We start from the raw sequence: 16,469 nt of genomic DNA on the forward strand, positions 1-16,469 counted from the left end.
TTTTTAAATTGCATCAAACTTTACTTGTTATGAGAGAACTCAATTCAACACAAAGGAACACAATGATACAAAACAGCACTGAATACCAATTCATCATGACCTAAAACAAGGGAAAGGACTGAATCAACTGAAAATAGTCAATACAACACTTTTCACATAAAAAATTTTACATATTAAAGACTTATTTAGTTGTGATACTACTAATAATGATATTGCAAAACATCCACATATTATTAGTATATATGCATGCACACTCACACACACACACACACTCACAAACACACAAACAAACACACACACACACACACACACACACATATACAATAAAGTTATGATTAAGTATGCATTATTTTGATCTATGTACTAGTAATTAATTTCTCTCTCTCTCTCTCTCTCTCTCTCTCTCTCTCTCTCTCTCTCAGCTCTGCATTCTGTTCTTTGAATGGACCACTGTGCAGATTTACAAAATGCCTGATATATGAAGAAAACAATTAAGTCATGATTTAAACTTGAAAATCTAAATATGCTTCTCAGTATTTTCTTATAGCCACTACTTAAGTAGTCCGGAAGATGACAAATACATGTACTGTGTGGCTGTTGTTTGAGAAATTAATAACTGCACTGGCAGAAAAGTGCATACTGCTTATAAAAAATCTGGCAAATAATAATAACTTTACAGGTGCTAACATTTGGCATTTCAGGTTTATGCATATAGCAAAGTGACATCTCCATATAGCTCCACATAGCCTGGAGACAGCTCCACACAGCCTGGAGACAGCTCCACACAGCCTGGAGACAGCTCCACACAGCCTGGAGACAGCTCCACACAGCCTGGAGACAGCTCCACACAGCCTGCAGACAGCTCCACACAGCCTGGAGACAGCTCCACACAGCCTGGCATCTCTTTATATATATAAATGGCAGTGTAAACAGCAGAGAAGTGCGTGGGCAGGCCATAATTAGAAGCAGTATCAGAGCCCCAGCCTTATAAATGGCAACAATCAATACTTGAGCCGCTTGTCTTGTGCACATTTTAATCCATACAAAGCAGTGCAGATAATTCCGCATGCTATGGCACTGCTTATACCTTAAAATACTGCTGTGCCACTTTGGCTTTATATATTATGGAGGCTGGGAGAAATGGCGGGTTTGTAGGTGGGTGGGGGCTGGTTAAAATGTGGGGATTGAAGGGGGTGGGGTGGAGGTAATTCTCCATGCTTAAGAACCAGTTACACCTTAAAAAGAGCACCGTGTCACTTTTGTTTTATATTATGGAGGTTGATATGATGAGAGGGTGGGTGGGTGAGGGGATGGTTATATGATGGGGATTAAGGTGGTGGGGGTAGAAAATTTTCACACTCCTTCACCAGCTATGCCTTAATGTAGTGCTGTGTCAGTTTAGCTTTATATTATGGAGCTAGGTTGGTAGTAGTGAGAGTAGAAATAGAGGTATTTCTGCATCCTGTTAAGTTATAGATTTAAAATATTGATGTCCTACTTATACTATAATATCATTGAGGTCAGGGGCGGGGGGGGGGGGGGGCGGGGGGCATAGGTTGGAGTGGGGGGGAGAACTATAAAGGGGATGAAACATCGCAGATATGTGACACTTCACTCATTTCATACATATCCCTTCTATCAGAAGACAATTCAGTACTTGAATGAAAATGAAATTATCAAATGTGAAATTTTTTTTTTCCTGGTGATATTCTACCCCAGCTCACTTGTTATTAGTAAGGCCACTGAGCCATTTCTTCTCCAGTTTTCTTTTTCTTACAAACTAAAATCATATCTGGATTTAATGTGTGTATGTATGCATGCCACTGTGCATATGTGTGTGTGTGTGTGTGTGAGTGTGCTGCAGTGCACATTTCTGAACGACCATGCATATTCTTATAGGGCTTGAAATAATGCAGAAAATTGCGTGTGAATGAATGCATAACATGTGTTTGTGTATGTATGTATGTATGCATGCATGTGTGTGTGTGTGTGTATGTGCGCGCATACGCGGTGTTTTTTTTCTATTGGTATGACATGTTTCATGGAATATAAAACATGCAAAGTGTCCACCAGTTTTACAGATTTATTGCTGGCCCAATGGACTGTAACGAGATAAGACCATAACAAGACAGTGACAAGCTTTCTCCTCCATGACCACAAGTTGCTGCAAGAAAAACAAGCCCTGGGGCGGGACACCTGGTCTGGTAGAAGCTGGCCTGAGGACCGGACTAGGGGTCAGAAATAATCAAGTCTGGGTAATAAAAGAACTGGGGGTTGGGTTTTAGATAATTCAGTGTGATGGTTTCCTTGTTTTGGGTTAGTAATTAGTGAGCCTTGTAACCTACAAACGGATAAAAATCATGACTGTCCACAAAACAAAATTTAAAATTGATAACAAAATATGAATGAACACCGTACAAAATATTGCATGAAAAATGAAAACAAACATTAACGACCACATTTTGATAACTGTGACATGCTTAAAAATTATGGCTGACCACAGAAAAATACAACAGGATACAGTTTGCTCTGAGACAGGGGAAAATAACTGCCTATGCACTAAGAAAGTCTCCATCTTCGAAAATGGTCTGATTAAACATTTTGCAATAAAAGCTCCCACAGCCCCTCCCCAAACTAGGTTAGTTAACCCTGGGATCACTAGATGGCACTAGAACTCAACACCAGCAAAAACTTGCAACATCTAACATATCTTCTAAGAGAAATTACTAGTAAAGTTGTGTCAAATTATCTGCATTATGGCAGTCTAATGGCTCGTTCCCATTGACATTATCGGTCTACCTAGATCGATCCAACTCTGCGGTGACTCCTGCTGAAAGCGATCAGTTCAACAGCTTTACACGCCTCCTCCTGGAGTTGAGTAGAATAGAGAGAAGCTGGTGATTATAAGACCCCATTTCCAGACATTAGATCGATCTACTTTAGATCGACCGTCACCTAACTCCCTGGGGGTTCACGCTAAATAGCTGTCAGCCGAGCGGACACGAAAGTTAATTACCCCCTTACAGCTTGTAGTAGTCGGGACGGACATTTAAGCCGGATTATCTGACAGTAATCTAGTGAGACTCCCCGCGGGGATAGATCGATCTAAAAGCTCTGGGAATACAGCCTAATAGTGCTTTAAAACAAGAGGAGGCTTGTCAAACAGTTGATTGCACTTAGTGAGAGTCCCTGCAGAGCTGGATTGATGTACATAGACCAATGGGTTTTTTAAGAATGAGCCCTAAGGCTAGTGGCATTCTACTGTCAAGAGTTTTCCAGTGCCTTAACCCAGACCAAAGGGACTTGCTTTCTTCCTCTGAGTCCACTTCTTAGAAATTCCAGAAAAATTCCCCCTGCAGACCTATTTGAAAGCACCAAGAGGATGAACCCTGTTATTATTTATCAGGTGAAATGATTGGTACATCTCTAAAGAGATGAAATGGGGAGGTTCAGTATTTTTCTATGAACCAGTAGGGAAATGGGCAAAATTCATAATATCTTTCACTTCTCTTTGTCCACAAGGACAATTTTAATAGGAACTACAAGGCCCCAGGGATGAGATAATGACTGGGTATAGTCTCGTAGATTAAAGAGAACATCCCCAAAGCTAGGTGGGATGGTGGGGTGTGGTCCTCTGGTCCCCCCCCCCCCCCCCCACACACACACACACACCACTAGACCTGCTACTATATAAAATGCTGTAGGAATTTTAGGTCCGGATCATTAAAGTTCAAGTGGTTTAAAGTAAGTTCAAAATATGGGCTGCTTTTGAGTTACTTTCTTACATTGGTGCTGAAATAATATGAATCATTCAGATTTCTATGTATATATTAGTACTAATTTATTAATCTAGTTTTATAGGGAAGTGTTGATGGATCTATATCAAGATTCATTTATTATTAGTAGTAGCAGTCACACTCCAACAGCCACATCTCTTTAATCTTATTTATTCATTTTATTAATTTATACATTACTTCTTTCATTTCTATATTACCTATCTTAATACTGCATGGTATTCTGTTTGGTTGGATTGTACATTTTCACAAATATTTAATATCTTTTTTTATTTACTAAAAAGACAAAATTGTGGTCTGCAGAGTGCAATAGGTCACCTTGTAACTGCAACTAAATATAGTACAGCTAATATTTCTTTCAGGGAAGTATAGTCACCTGTCCAAGGAAGAGCTGCCACTGTATCTGATATAACCTAGTTCTACATATAGATATATGCTTGAAAATGGCCAATATGTGTGTGTGTGTGTGTGTGTGTGTGTGTGTGTGTGTGTGTGCATGCGTACGTGCGTGTGTCTGTGGGTGTGGGGGAGGAGGGTCAAGTATTCTTATTAACCAACAACACATTATGACATAATTACTTCTCTCTCATTCCATCTCTTGTTCCCAGTCTTTCTTTCCTCTCTCTCTCTCTCTCTGGACACACACTTTTTTTTGTCATAAGTACTTTAACAAAGCAACAGAAACAAAGTATACACTTTACAGTTTCAGTTATTCTGCTTATGATCTTGTCCTATAGGTCACAAAAGATCTTTTAATGAAGTCAAGATGACATGGAGCACTATACAGACTTACTGTACATATATAACAGGAAGGATCATATAATTATAAGAAAACTATGTTAATCAGGCTATGGATATCTTCTATCTTATAACTACAAATCCCTCAAATTAAACTAACCTAGTGTCAGTATTTCTTTCTGAAATGTACACGAGGATATAGCATTCTAAATGCCAAGCCAGTCATTCAGAACTGTGTTATCTGAATTTCATTAGAAATGAATGATATAAAACACTGGATTTTAGTAGGAGAAAAGAATTTTTTTTTCTAGGAAAATTTAACTTGGCCAAAAAATCCCTGATAGGATATCCTTTACAGCGTGAGAGAGTGAAATGATGAAGTGGTTAGAAGAGAAGTGCAATCAAGTGGCAGGTGCTCAGTTCTATTTCTACCTTTAGTATTACTTCATCCTTTGATATTTCATATTAAAAATTGTGGCAAAGAAAAACAACAGCAAATGCATGTGAAATTGGTTCATCTTGTTTCATCTGTAGTTGCTGTAAGTGTGACCTTGTTTTGCCTCTAACCTCCCTCCCCCCCCCCCCCCCCCACACACACACACACACACACACACACAAACACACACATTTTCTCCCAATTCTGTTCCTTTTTTTTAATCTTATCACTTCGACTTCGTGCTGGTTCAATGACAGCATGCAATCAATACATGGAGACAAGTACTGACTATGCAGGAACTTTAGATCAACCTAAAACATAATTTTTGTTCATGTTAAGCAAAAAATACAGGTGAAGCAATGTTCATATTAATATCAGCTGATACCAAAGGAAAAGTAACATTCCATAAAATTTGTTTGTGATAAAGATTAATAAGAGAAAGGTGGTGAGTAATGCAGTTAATTGTAACAAAAAAATTACTACTGGTCACATTCATATATAAACTACCACTGCCAAATGGACACAGCAAAACCTAAAGTAAATAGGATAAAGCATTACATCTTACAATCATGGTAAAATATGAAATAGTTTGTGTTGAAGATGACCTGATATGAAAAAAAGAAAAACAACACAATATAACAGAGTCGCCGGCAAAATGTTGCACAATCAGTTGTCGATGACCTGTGCATAAAATTCCCTACAATAACAAACAGTTCGCATACATGTACATAATCATAACGTCAACAATAACATGTAAACAAACGGCTCAGAAGATTCAGAACCCCTTCTCAATAAACCATATTACACATTACACACTCTACATGTGACAGCCATCAATGCGGGCGCCACGGAAGGCCGTGCACTTTTTTCATCTGTCCACATATTCCGGGGAAACCTGGTTAAATTCAATGTCATTAGATTTGAGATGTAATATCAGCTCACCTTCACAAATATAGCCCTGTCCGATAAGACCCCATAGCATGTCCGTACAGTGGTGGCAATATGTGGGCTTGTGAAACGTCTTCTTCACGAAAAAATGTCCATGGCCTGGGTCAAATTGACCTTCACAAACCGTTCCCGGCGGTGGACCACCATTTTCATTTTCCGCCGCCATATTGAATTTTCAAGGAAATTTTTTCGGGCTCCTAGTCCTACCAGTTCCGACTGGGGCGCCGGCTGTCACCGCATCGGGACGGTCGGAGGAAGACTCCCAGACCTCCGCTCAGCTCCTAAACCAATTGTGTCTGGGTTTTTAGCAAGAGTCTGAAATACGCCATGATGAATTTGATCATTTCTGTAGCACTCGGCCATATATACCACGGAAATGAAGAATCGAAATTGAGGCTCTTCAGCGCCATCTGTTGGCTGTGAAAAGGTCATGTGACTGAATTGCTAGGAAAATCTAGGAGATTGTTAAGTAGAGTGCTTACAGTCGTTTGGCATAGCGTTTGTTCAGTATTGAGGGATAATAGTTCAAAATAGAAATATAAGAGAGAGAGAGAGAGAGAAACATGAATCCTGGAGCCTTCCAAGAAAATTAACCTTTTATCAAAACGACGTGAGACTAAAATTGCCTACACAGCCTATTGTTACCATCAGTCGCGGACTACACGATGTTTATAGTAGGGTTTACTAGTAGGCCTACAATATTGTGTATATGTATATACGGTGTGTATGCGACATAGACTTACATGTATAGCCATATCCTTCAACCCTGTCCTAAATTTATCATCAGCTTGGACAAGGCCAAAAATATTAACAATAATAATTAGTTTATATATTTTACACAGTAGCCTGCAGTCTCTACCAGCTGAGAGGCATGCAAAAACTGCTATGACCGTAGGCCCTATCACCGGGAGGCAAGCGCAAACGAGGTAGACCGAGGATAACCTGGAGGAGAACCTTCCAGAATGATCTGCAAAGAGGCAACATCAGGTGGGAGGAGAAAAAGGTTGCCGCCCTACGTTACACAGGAGGACCTAAGACTAATTAAGACTATATATAATTAGATCCCAACCCCCATTAAAGAAAGCAATTAAACAACCCACACTGTTGTGACTATAACGTGTCGTGATTATAACCCCCAGTATCGCGACAACAGCCTAGCTAGCGCTAGTAATAACACATGTTACGTATAACTATAACCCGTTCGAGGAAATAAGGGGGGCGGGGCGCTGCTTGCTTTGCTCCAAAAGCTCCAAGTAAGCCTATACAGAGTTATTTATTTATTTATTTTTTATTTATAGTTTTTTTTTACAATTTTATAAATCTTGATACAGGTCTAAAGAAGATAAATCATGCGAAGTGTCTACACACACACGCGAGCACGCACGCACGCACACACATAAAAAGAAAAAGAAAGAAAGAAATTCGTTCCAAATCTATAGCCAATTAAATATCTAAAATATATACGTTGTCATTGGTTGCAACAACTTGCCTACTCCTGGCCTGTTGCCGACCAAAATAAGTTCAGCCAGAAGTTGGGGGTGTCAGGGAGGTCCTGACCCCCTCCTCCCCCCCCTTTCGATTTTTGAAAAAAAAAAACACCAATGGTCCCCTCTTGAAATAAGAATTTTGACTAGCTGAATCATAGTTTTAAACCGTACCAAAATTTTTCGGGAGCCATCAGCGGGTCCCGAACCCCACGCCAAGAGGGGGGCTTCGTATCTGCGTACCCCCACCCCCTTCAAATTATCCTGTATCCCCCCCCCCCCCCCCCGTAGTCCGCTGTTCTGAATGCGTTCTGTGAGAACACTCGTGACTATGTTTCCAGAAAGGAATGGGGGCAAGCCCATCTTATATTTTTTTTCTGCAGATTCGGGGGTTAGCCCGACTTTTTTTTATATATTTGTGATCAGTGTGAACGTAACTGCAACCGAATAAGTATTTCTAATTGTTCTAGTAGGCGTATTTATTTCTTCATAATAGGCTTATATTATAATTTGCGCAAATGATTTTTTTGTTGTTTTTGTTTGCCATTATATTTTTACGTCATTGTAATTATCATTGTTATCATTGTTATTTATTCATTTTACTATTTTTTCTTTAGTTTCACCATAAAGCGCCAATACTTGTCATGACGTATGATGTGATATAGAGCAATAAAACTGACATGAGCTCCCAGTTGTTCAACATGGCGGTCAGGCCTATTATTGTTAATTGTGGTCACCCAGTATCAGATATGTATAGCGATAATTAGTGAATGTTACGATAACCTACGATAATCTATGTTTATGATGTACTTGAACTCGTCAAGAAGTTGTATTTTACTGTTAGATGAAATGGTTCTAAAAGTAAAGCTAACTGAACTTAAATTTTTTATATTCTGATTTTATCTAGTGTAGTCTTCTATGTGCAAATATTTTATTTATGAACAAGCTTGTCATTTTGTGTTTCTACTTTTTATAAGCCAAAAATTATTTTAAAAATAATAAATTTACTTATGCACCGCCGTGAAAGATGTTATTATTATTATTATTATTATTATTATTATTATTATTATTATTATTATTATTATTTACGCCATAAAATATATATTTTCACTTTACGTGTAGAGGTCTACCTTAATTTGCATAATTAATGTACCAATTATATTATCCTGTTGCGAATACAAAGTCATAGATATGCACCAGTATTGGAAGAAAACAGAATTTAAATCGAACTATATAAAAAAATGAAATATAGAAATCATAACATAAATTGAAATACTCCAAGTTACGTAAAAAAAGTACAAATATAAATGAAATAATGAATTAATTGTATGAATTGGGGATATGTTATGCTGCCGCTAAGTTCAAAGTTATCCTGAACGCATTTGAAAGTTTCCCCAAGTCATATTTTCTCTGTCTACATATTCTGCAAAGCTACGAATCTTTCCATATTTAGCACTTTAAAACTATAAAACACCTTAAATACAGCTCCCTGACGTTGAAAAGTCCTTCTGAAATGCACAGCAAGACAACAAAGCTGTCAAGTATACAGACAAAAAGCAGAAAATAATAATGCACAAAACGGGTTACTCTGATGCAATAATAAACTATGCTTACCAGCAAAGTCAACACCATATTTTAATTATGAACAACAGGTAATACGGATGTAAGTGAAACTTTGAAAATGCCAGAATGAGAAAAAATGAAAATTAAAAAAAAAAATACATAAATTCAAGAAAAATATGATAATCCAATCAAGCCGGTTTTCCAATAAGAGCTGTACATATCGCAATCCTAAGAATCATTCTTATAAGTTACAAAATAATTAGTAACACAGTTTTCTTTTTATAATGTTTGTGGTGGAAGTGCACAAGGAAGGTTTTTGTCAAATTTGATGCAATATTACATATGATTAACAGCATAATCACCTTTAATTATCTACTATACATAACGTGAACACCCAGAAAATTTGATTACCATTCGGCTTCATGTCAGCGAGAGGTCTACGTCTCGCACCTAAAGTGCCAATAAGTGAAAAATGAAAAAAATTCATGAAGAACTGCATTGCTTCAAGAAGAGAATTCAATCAGACTTTTCCAACCCAAGCTGCACTTCATCAGTCCTATGAATCTTTTCAGTATGTTTGAGAATCATGATAAACAAGGTTTTCCTTTAACGGTCATTGTGGCGGCAGTGCCCAAAATAGTTTTTTTCTTCAATTTTGATGCAATATTACATAATGCTGAACAGCATAATCACCATTAATCTTTTATTATGCACTGCAGATAGCATGGATATTTAGAGAAATTTAGAAACATTTAATGTGACTAGCGAAGATCTTCAGGCCATGGAACTTCAAAATCACACCTTGAAAATGCCAAAATGTAAACAAGAGATAACTGTACTGAAATGAATTTCTTTCCATTTTCAAAACTTTTTTTATACAAATTTACTATAATTTTTGAAATTATCAACTAACGAGATTGTTGAGATGGGGAAAATATCAATAGAATAATGTTAAATGGTCAATTCGCTCCATTCTGCGATTCTGAACATAGTGAAGGATTAAATCTGACAAACTGCAATTATATTATTTTATTTCCATTTTTGACACTTTATTACACAATATACAATAGCAGATTTACCATCATTTTACATAATCAACGAACAATATTCTTATGACGCAGAAAATGTCAAAAGAACATTTTTTCATATTTAATTAGTTCAACAATGAGACTGTTAACCTGCTTAAGTACTGAATCTGAGGAAAAACAATTTATATACAAAAAAGGCATAGCTTCATCAAAACTAAACCGTTCAAGAAAATTTTCAAACCTGATCTGTATACTAGTCCTATGAATAAATCCTACAAGATTTAAAGCAAATTATGGCGGGGTTTACATGTTATCTGTAAACGGTAGATAAAAGATGCTTTAAAAAGCGAAAAACAGCATAACAGTTAGAAAAATGGTCCAATCAAGCTGATCTTCGAACTCAATCTGTATTTCAGTAAGATTGATGGCTACTGAAAGTTTAAGTTTCAAGGCAATTGGTCTATCGTTTTTCTTGAAATTCATTATCATTGTTGCATATATGCTGAAAAAAAGCGAAAAACAGCGTAACGTTTGAAAAAATTGACCGATCATGCTGAATTTCGAACTCGACCTGTATTTGATGAATGTTCATCAGTTCCGTAAATTTGAAGACAAAAAGTAAAATTGTTATCACTGAAAGTGCACAGCAACGGGGACGGCGGCGATGGCAGACAGCGACGCAAGTGACGGCCATATGTACAGAGACATCTGTGTCTGTACATAAAAAAAACCATTTAGAACTAAACCATTAAATTTAAAATTGAATATAAACCGAAAAGAATTAAAGTGAAGTAAGTGTTGAGTAATAATACGTGAGTTGGAGAAATTTGCTTTTTACTACGAGAAAAATTCGTTCTGTCGGGCAAATTCCGTGTAAAATTCCTTGAAATTTGTCAGCAATTGCCACTGAATATGTGCCGTGATCTATGATACACATAATTTACGTTCATACAAGTACATCCACAAAATGTGGGATTTTCCGCGTTGTGGCAGCCCTTTGACTTTGCCAAAATGCAAATAAATAACGGCGACCGACCTGAGCAGAAATTTTCAGTTTAAGTCCAAGGTGATGACAAATTTAAAACTTTACCACCTGTCATTTTTTTTTATTGTAAAGGTGCATATAAAGGTGTGCAAAATATTCCATTTAAAATAATATATCTAAGTAACCTACAAATAAGTGATACATCAATAAATAAATAAATAAATAAATATTAATAATAACAATGAAAATAAAAAAAAAACACCTTACTTGCAGTTTTGTCTGTGGAAAACGTGGCCGCGGCGGTTGAAAAACGAGTGCGGTGGCTTATACCGGCAAAGTCGCCACGCAGGGAGAATTCAAAGTCTACCTCGGGTACAGAAGCTTCTTCCAATCTTCAAGGCTTGTCTATCGTCTTCTGTTTGCGCCTCACCAGCGCGCCTTCTATTTATACTGCACGCTGCTCGAACTTTGACATGACGAAAGGTAAGGAATTTGCATATTACGGTGGTCTACTGTCGAGATCAGGTTCCACACAATTAGACCACAAAAACGTCAACGTTGTCGCAATCGACAACACAGACTGTGACAACCACCAAACAGAACGTTGTGGGATTTCATATACAGTGAAGGTAGCGTCTATAAAATTGTAAAGACCCTCTTCCGATCTTTTTGTCCCATGTGGAATAGTTATTAAACTTGCAATACGTTCTCCATTCCAATATGAACTCTTTTGGATAATTTATCTCTTTTTTTATTTATTGATGTTTCACGTCTCCTGAGCTTAACCGACTTGTCTATAAAAATTAATGAATGTCCGTGACCGATCGATGAAACGAAATTAGTCAAAAACCAAAAAATCCGCAAATATCCTGTGATATCTTTGAGGTTTATCTTTCATACAAAAGTGGAGAGAAAACAAACTTTTCTCGAATGTTCCATAAAGTTTGTTTTCTTCTTCACAAATTTTACACATACTTTCAAATTGCAGCATTTTTTATCCGAGAAACCTGAAGGATTTGATGTATCACTCCCTTTTTTTTTCAATGACTTTCAAATAATAGTTAAAATGGCTCCGCGCCGGTCAAGGAGGTGGGGTCTGACGAAACTGAGGGTCCGTGTAACAGAAAGTCCGCCCTCCATATAGTTATAATGGTTAGGGTTAGCCTGACCTAAGTGGGTCAAAATCTAGGCAGAGGCTTGCTTGTTCAAATGAATGGGAAGCCGGCTCATTATCACGGGGGACTCTCTGTCAAGTTACACCGGTCTGATGAAGTACATTTAGGTCGTTCGAACTTGAATTCACTCATGGACGCAAGAGAAACAATTTTGTGTGTATCTTTGCGATTTGGAACGCTCCACGCCATAGCGTGTTTCGTAAAGCCGATTATCTGAGTTTTTTTTTTTTTTTTTTTTTTTTTTTTTTTTTTTTTTTTTTTACCCGAGTGTGGAACTGCAAAAGCACTAAGAAAGTACGCGAGTACTAGTGAGATTGCGCACGCGTGAAAAAGACCTGACTGAATTGCTCGGAAAGTCTGGGAGATTATGATATGGAGTGTTCACAATCGTATTTCATAGCTTTACTTCTATAGGGAGGCAAATCAGAAAAAAATAAATAAAAAGAAAAATCAAAGTAAAGATACAAGAAAGACTTGAAAGACGGCCTAGGCTTACGTGTAAAGCAATATTCTTCCACCCTGTCCCACACAGGCCGGCGCCCAACTACCAGACTCGGCACCGAACGATCCCGGACTACACTACCCGTTTCCAAGGTGCGTCAGTACGCATTTCACAGTACCATACCCGGAACAAATTTTGAGATGAGATGCACTACTTTCCAACCCCGCTGAGAATCAGCAGTATCACATCGCGTACTAGGCAAGAGCGGTGTCGCGTCTGGTACTTCGAAGCGCGTACTGACGCACACCTTGAAAACGGGTAGTGTGGTCCGATCTAACGGTGAATTCAAGATCATTCGGTGCCGAGTCTGGTAGTTGGGTAGGCCTGCTACATGTATATTATTATCAGGTTGGCCAAGGTAAAACGTATAAACAATAATAAATAAGAAATGTCGCGTACAAATTTAATTGGATAGCCTAAAAAAGGCCTACAGTCGGTCAGCACCCGATGATAGTGTCAAACGATAAATATGCCACACCTGCCCTTTTTCTTCTGTACCCAAAAATAGCTTGTAATGCGTTAGCCATTCTCTCTTAAACAAATTTAGGCTATTTATTTATTTATCCATGCATTGATTATTATTCATTTTCTCAGTACGGTTTCCAGAGTCAAATTTTCTAGAGGACGCCTACTTATTTTGAAAAATTTACAGATTGTTTGCGACCAATCGATGAAACAAAATCAGAGTCTGAATCACAGAAAAACCGCAAATATCCTTTTACTTCCTAAGAAGGGAATCTTTCATGATCATAAACAGCGGAGAGAAAAAAACAGCTCTTCTCACCTGTTGCATCACACTTGGGTTAAATAATACACTTTTAACGATAACGGAATTACTTAAATGATTCATAGTCGACATTGATGTACATTGTATTTTAACTTTCATATCACATTTTGCTTTCAAAAATAGTTATAATGTTGGTTCAACGCGTAAAGTATTGCAAAATTTAATACACCTCAAATTTTCCCAAATTACAAATTTGCCTTAACGACGGACTGGCTGTGATCCACAAACCAACTCAGTAAATAAAGAAACAATTTATTTTTCGTTGGAAATGTTTTCTTTGAGAGGAAATTTCATTTATCTTAAAACCAAGACAATTACTTGCATGACCTTCGTTTTATGACGTCACCGCCTGGATTATAGACAAACACATCTATCTGTTGTAAAGCAAATGACTTACACTTTTACAATTTGCAGATAATAAGTAAATTGGAATCAAATGAGTAAAAGGATGGGTAGTTCTTGAGTGTAAGTTAAATTTTTTAAGAGTCAACAAGTGTAGAAATTGTTTTCGTGGTAGGAAAAGATGGGGCGTGTCAAGTCACATATAGAGATTATATATAGATATCCGCCAAGGAGGTTATGTTTTCACCCCTGTCTGTCTGTCTGTCTGTTTGTTTGTTTGTTTGTCATCAACATAACTCAAAAAGCTATGGACCGATTTTTATGAAATTTTCAGGGTAGGTGGGAAATGGGTTAACTTAGAAGTGATTAGTTTTTGGTGGTGATCCGGATCAATAATTAATCAATAATCAATAATGATCGAAAATCGCTGCCTTGGCGGAGGTCTGCGCTCTCGGAGTGCTTTTTTAGTATACAAACTAAGGATGGGTATGGTCCAAGCATGAGTAATTCAAATAATATTTTTAATATTTTAAATTAAAAACAAGTCTTTTAGAAATTACCTTATAAGGACACATGTTGCATGGTGGTTTGCAACATTAGAATGGAAAATTCCTTGTAATCACGCAGAGACAATGGAAAGAAAACAAGTAAACGCATGATCAGTACGGAGAAATAGAGTATAAATACTTGCGAAATTGTATGAAATACAAAGGTCCAAAAGCCCCAGATCGTCGACCTTCCCTCACTTATAACATAACTGACATTTAAAGCCGTTTTGCAATGCGCTTTATGACCAATGTCAAGAAAAAAGAAACCAAAGTACGACAAAAAGTAGGTTATAGAATGGAATTCTGTACGTGTATTACAACAGAACCGCGGGGAGGGGGGGGGGGGAGGGTTACACCAGTAAGATCCCCAAGCAAGTGGATCCTGATTACTGTCTGACCACAGGGTGCGCTAATAGGCCATAGTCTGTTACTAAAATGTAATTTTTGAGGCTCTGATGACACATTGTACATAGCGCCTGATACAGCTCGTTTACTTCTTCATACATTCTGTTTTCATATTGGAGCCTGTCATCTCCGAGAAATTTCATTTCCGAGGATCGGGTTGTAAAAGCTCCAAATTGCACGCGAGAGTATGTGCGTATGCATGTCCAAGGCCTTTTTTTATTATACAGTGAGGATACCTGGATCATTCTACCAAATAAATGAAATAGTAAAATCTATACACACACGTTGTTAGCGATATTATTTACAATGCTAAAAAATGCCGGCATAGACTTGCGCGTGTAAAGCAATATTCTTTCCTCCTGTCCTGCATGTATATTATCATCAGGTTGGCCAATTGCAAGGTAAAGCATATAAACAATAATAAATAAGAAAAGACGCGTACGACTTTAACTGGAGAGCCTAAAGAGGCCTACAGTCGATAGGAACCCCGTGATGGCATGCTTTACCCTTCGCCCTCTAAAATACCAAAATATAAATAAATATTCCAGACCTCCTGTCCATATATTTTTCCATATCTAAAAATAATTTAGAATACGTTATTCATTCTATTATGAACAATTTTAGGTAATTTATTTATTTATTAGTGTATTTAATATTATTTATGTGCTCACATTTTGCTTTCAAAAATAATTAAAATGATGGTTCGACGCGTAAGGTATTACAAAATTTCATACGCCTCAAATTTTTTCCAAATTACACAAATTACATGGACTGGCCGTGATCCACAAATACACTCAGTTAAGAAATATTTTCATTTCCAAGGATCGGATTGTAAAAGTTCCAAGAAGCACGCGACAGTAGTACGTATGCATGCCTATGGCCCATTTTTATTATACAGCAGGGCCCCGAATTTTGGTATTTAAGAGGACGAAGGGTGCCATTTGGTATGGTTTAAAACTACAGTTCAGCTAGTCATATTCTAATTTCAAAAGGGTACCACTGGGGTGATTATTTTTTTCAGAAATCGAAGGTGGGGGAGGGGGGGGGGGGGGAGCAGGAGCCCCATTCTAAATCCGCCACTGCCTGTAAGTATGAGGATACCTGGATAATTCTACCGAGGTACTGACTATGTGGTTATCATAGGCATACACGTCTTCGTACCGTTAGCTCGCTATACATGTAACATAGGTCACAGAATAAAGAAGAAACTGGTACTGGAAACGGCCTCCCGACCTATCTAATAGCCAGGAATTTTTTTCCTGAAGAAGGGATCTTTTTACCTCATAGTTAACTAAACTCGTGAAATGAAATTCTGATCAGTTCAGATCATTCCTTTTTTGACCAAAGAGGGGCATTTTTCCCCCGAACCACCACCCCTGCTTTTGCTCGTTTCTATTTATTTATGCTACAGGAGAGTATGAGAAGTCAGTGTATCAAAACAAAACGATTGTTGCTATGAATAATGTTATTTGAATTCTGTATGCTACATGAAACATTAAAACTTTTCCACTGTGAAAAAAATTCCTATCCCCTCAACAATGGCCCATATAAAAAAGATAAGTCGGAGCACTAATTTGCATCAATTTAAAGACAGCATGAATATTTCTCTACTTTATTTAGCATTTCACTCATAATGGTGCAAAAAAATAATTAAATAATAATAATAATACATATTAAACAAAAAATAAAAGCCAAATAAATGAAACAGAAAAATCTTTGCACACACATTGTTAG

At 37.4% G+C, this 16,469-nt stretch overlaps 1 protein-coding gene across 4 annotated transcripts in view; it reads right to left on the reverse strand.

Annotated features, from left to right (window-relative positions):
- The window catches only part of LOC106167846 (diacylglycerol kinase theta), a 37,907-nt gene extending 31,593 nt beyond the window's left edge, over positions 1-6,314 (reverse strand). For all 4 annotated transcript variants that reach the window (XM_086994558.1, XM_086994557.1, XM_086994559.1 and 1 more), the window contains exon 1: positions 5,911-6,314. In XM_086994558.1, the coding sequence (XP_086850684.1) occupies positions 5,911-6,082 (172 nt within the window). In that variant the 5' untranslated portion in view covers positions 6,083-6,314. The remainder of the gene's footprint in view (positions 1-5,910) is intronic.
- Between the last annotated feature and the right edge of the window lie 10,155 nt (positions 6,315-16,469).

Source organism: Lingula anatina, chromosome 8, assembly GCF_051362555.1.
Source record: "Lingula anatina isolate TDL-2025a chromosome 8, LinAna3.0, whole genome shotgun sequence".
NCBI lineage: Eukaryota > Metazoa > Brachiopoda > Lingulata > Lingulida > Lingulidae > Lingula > Lingula anatina.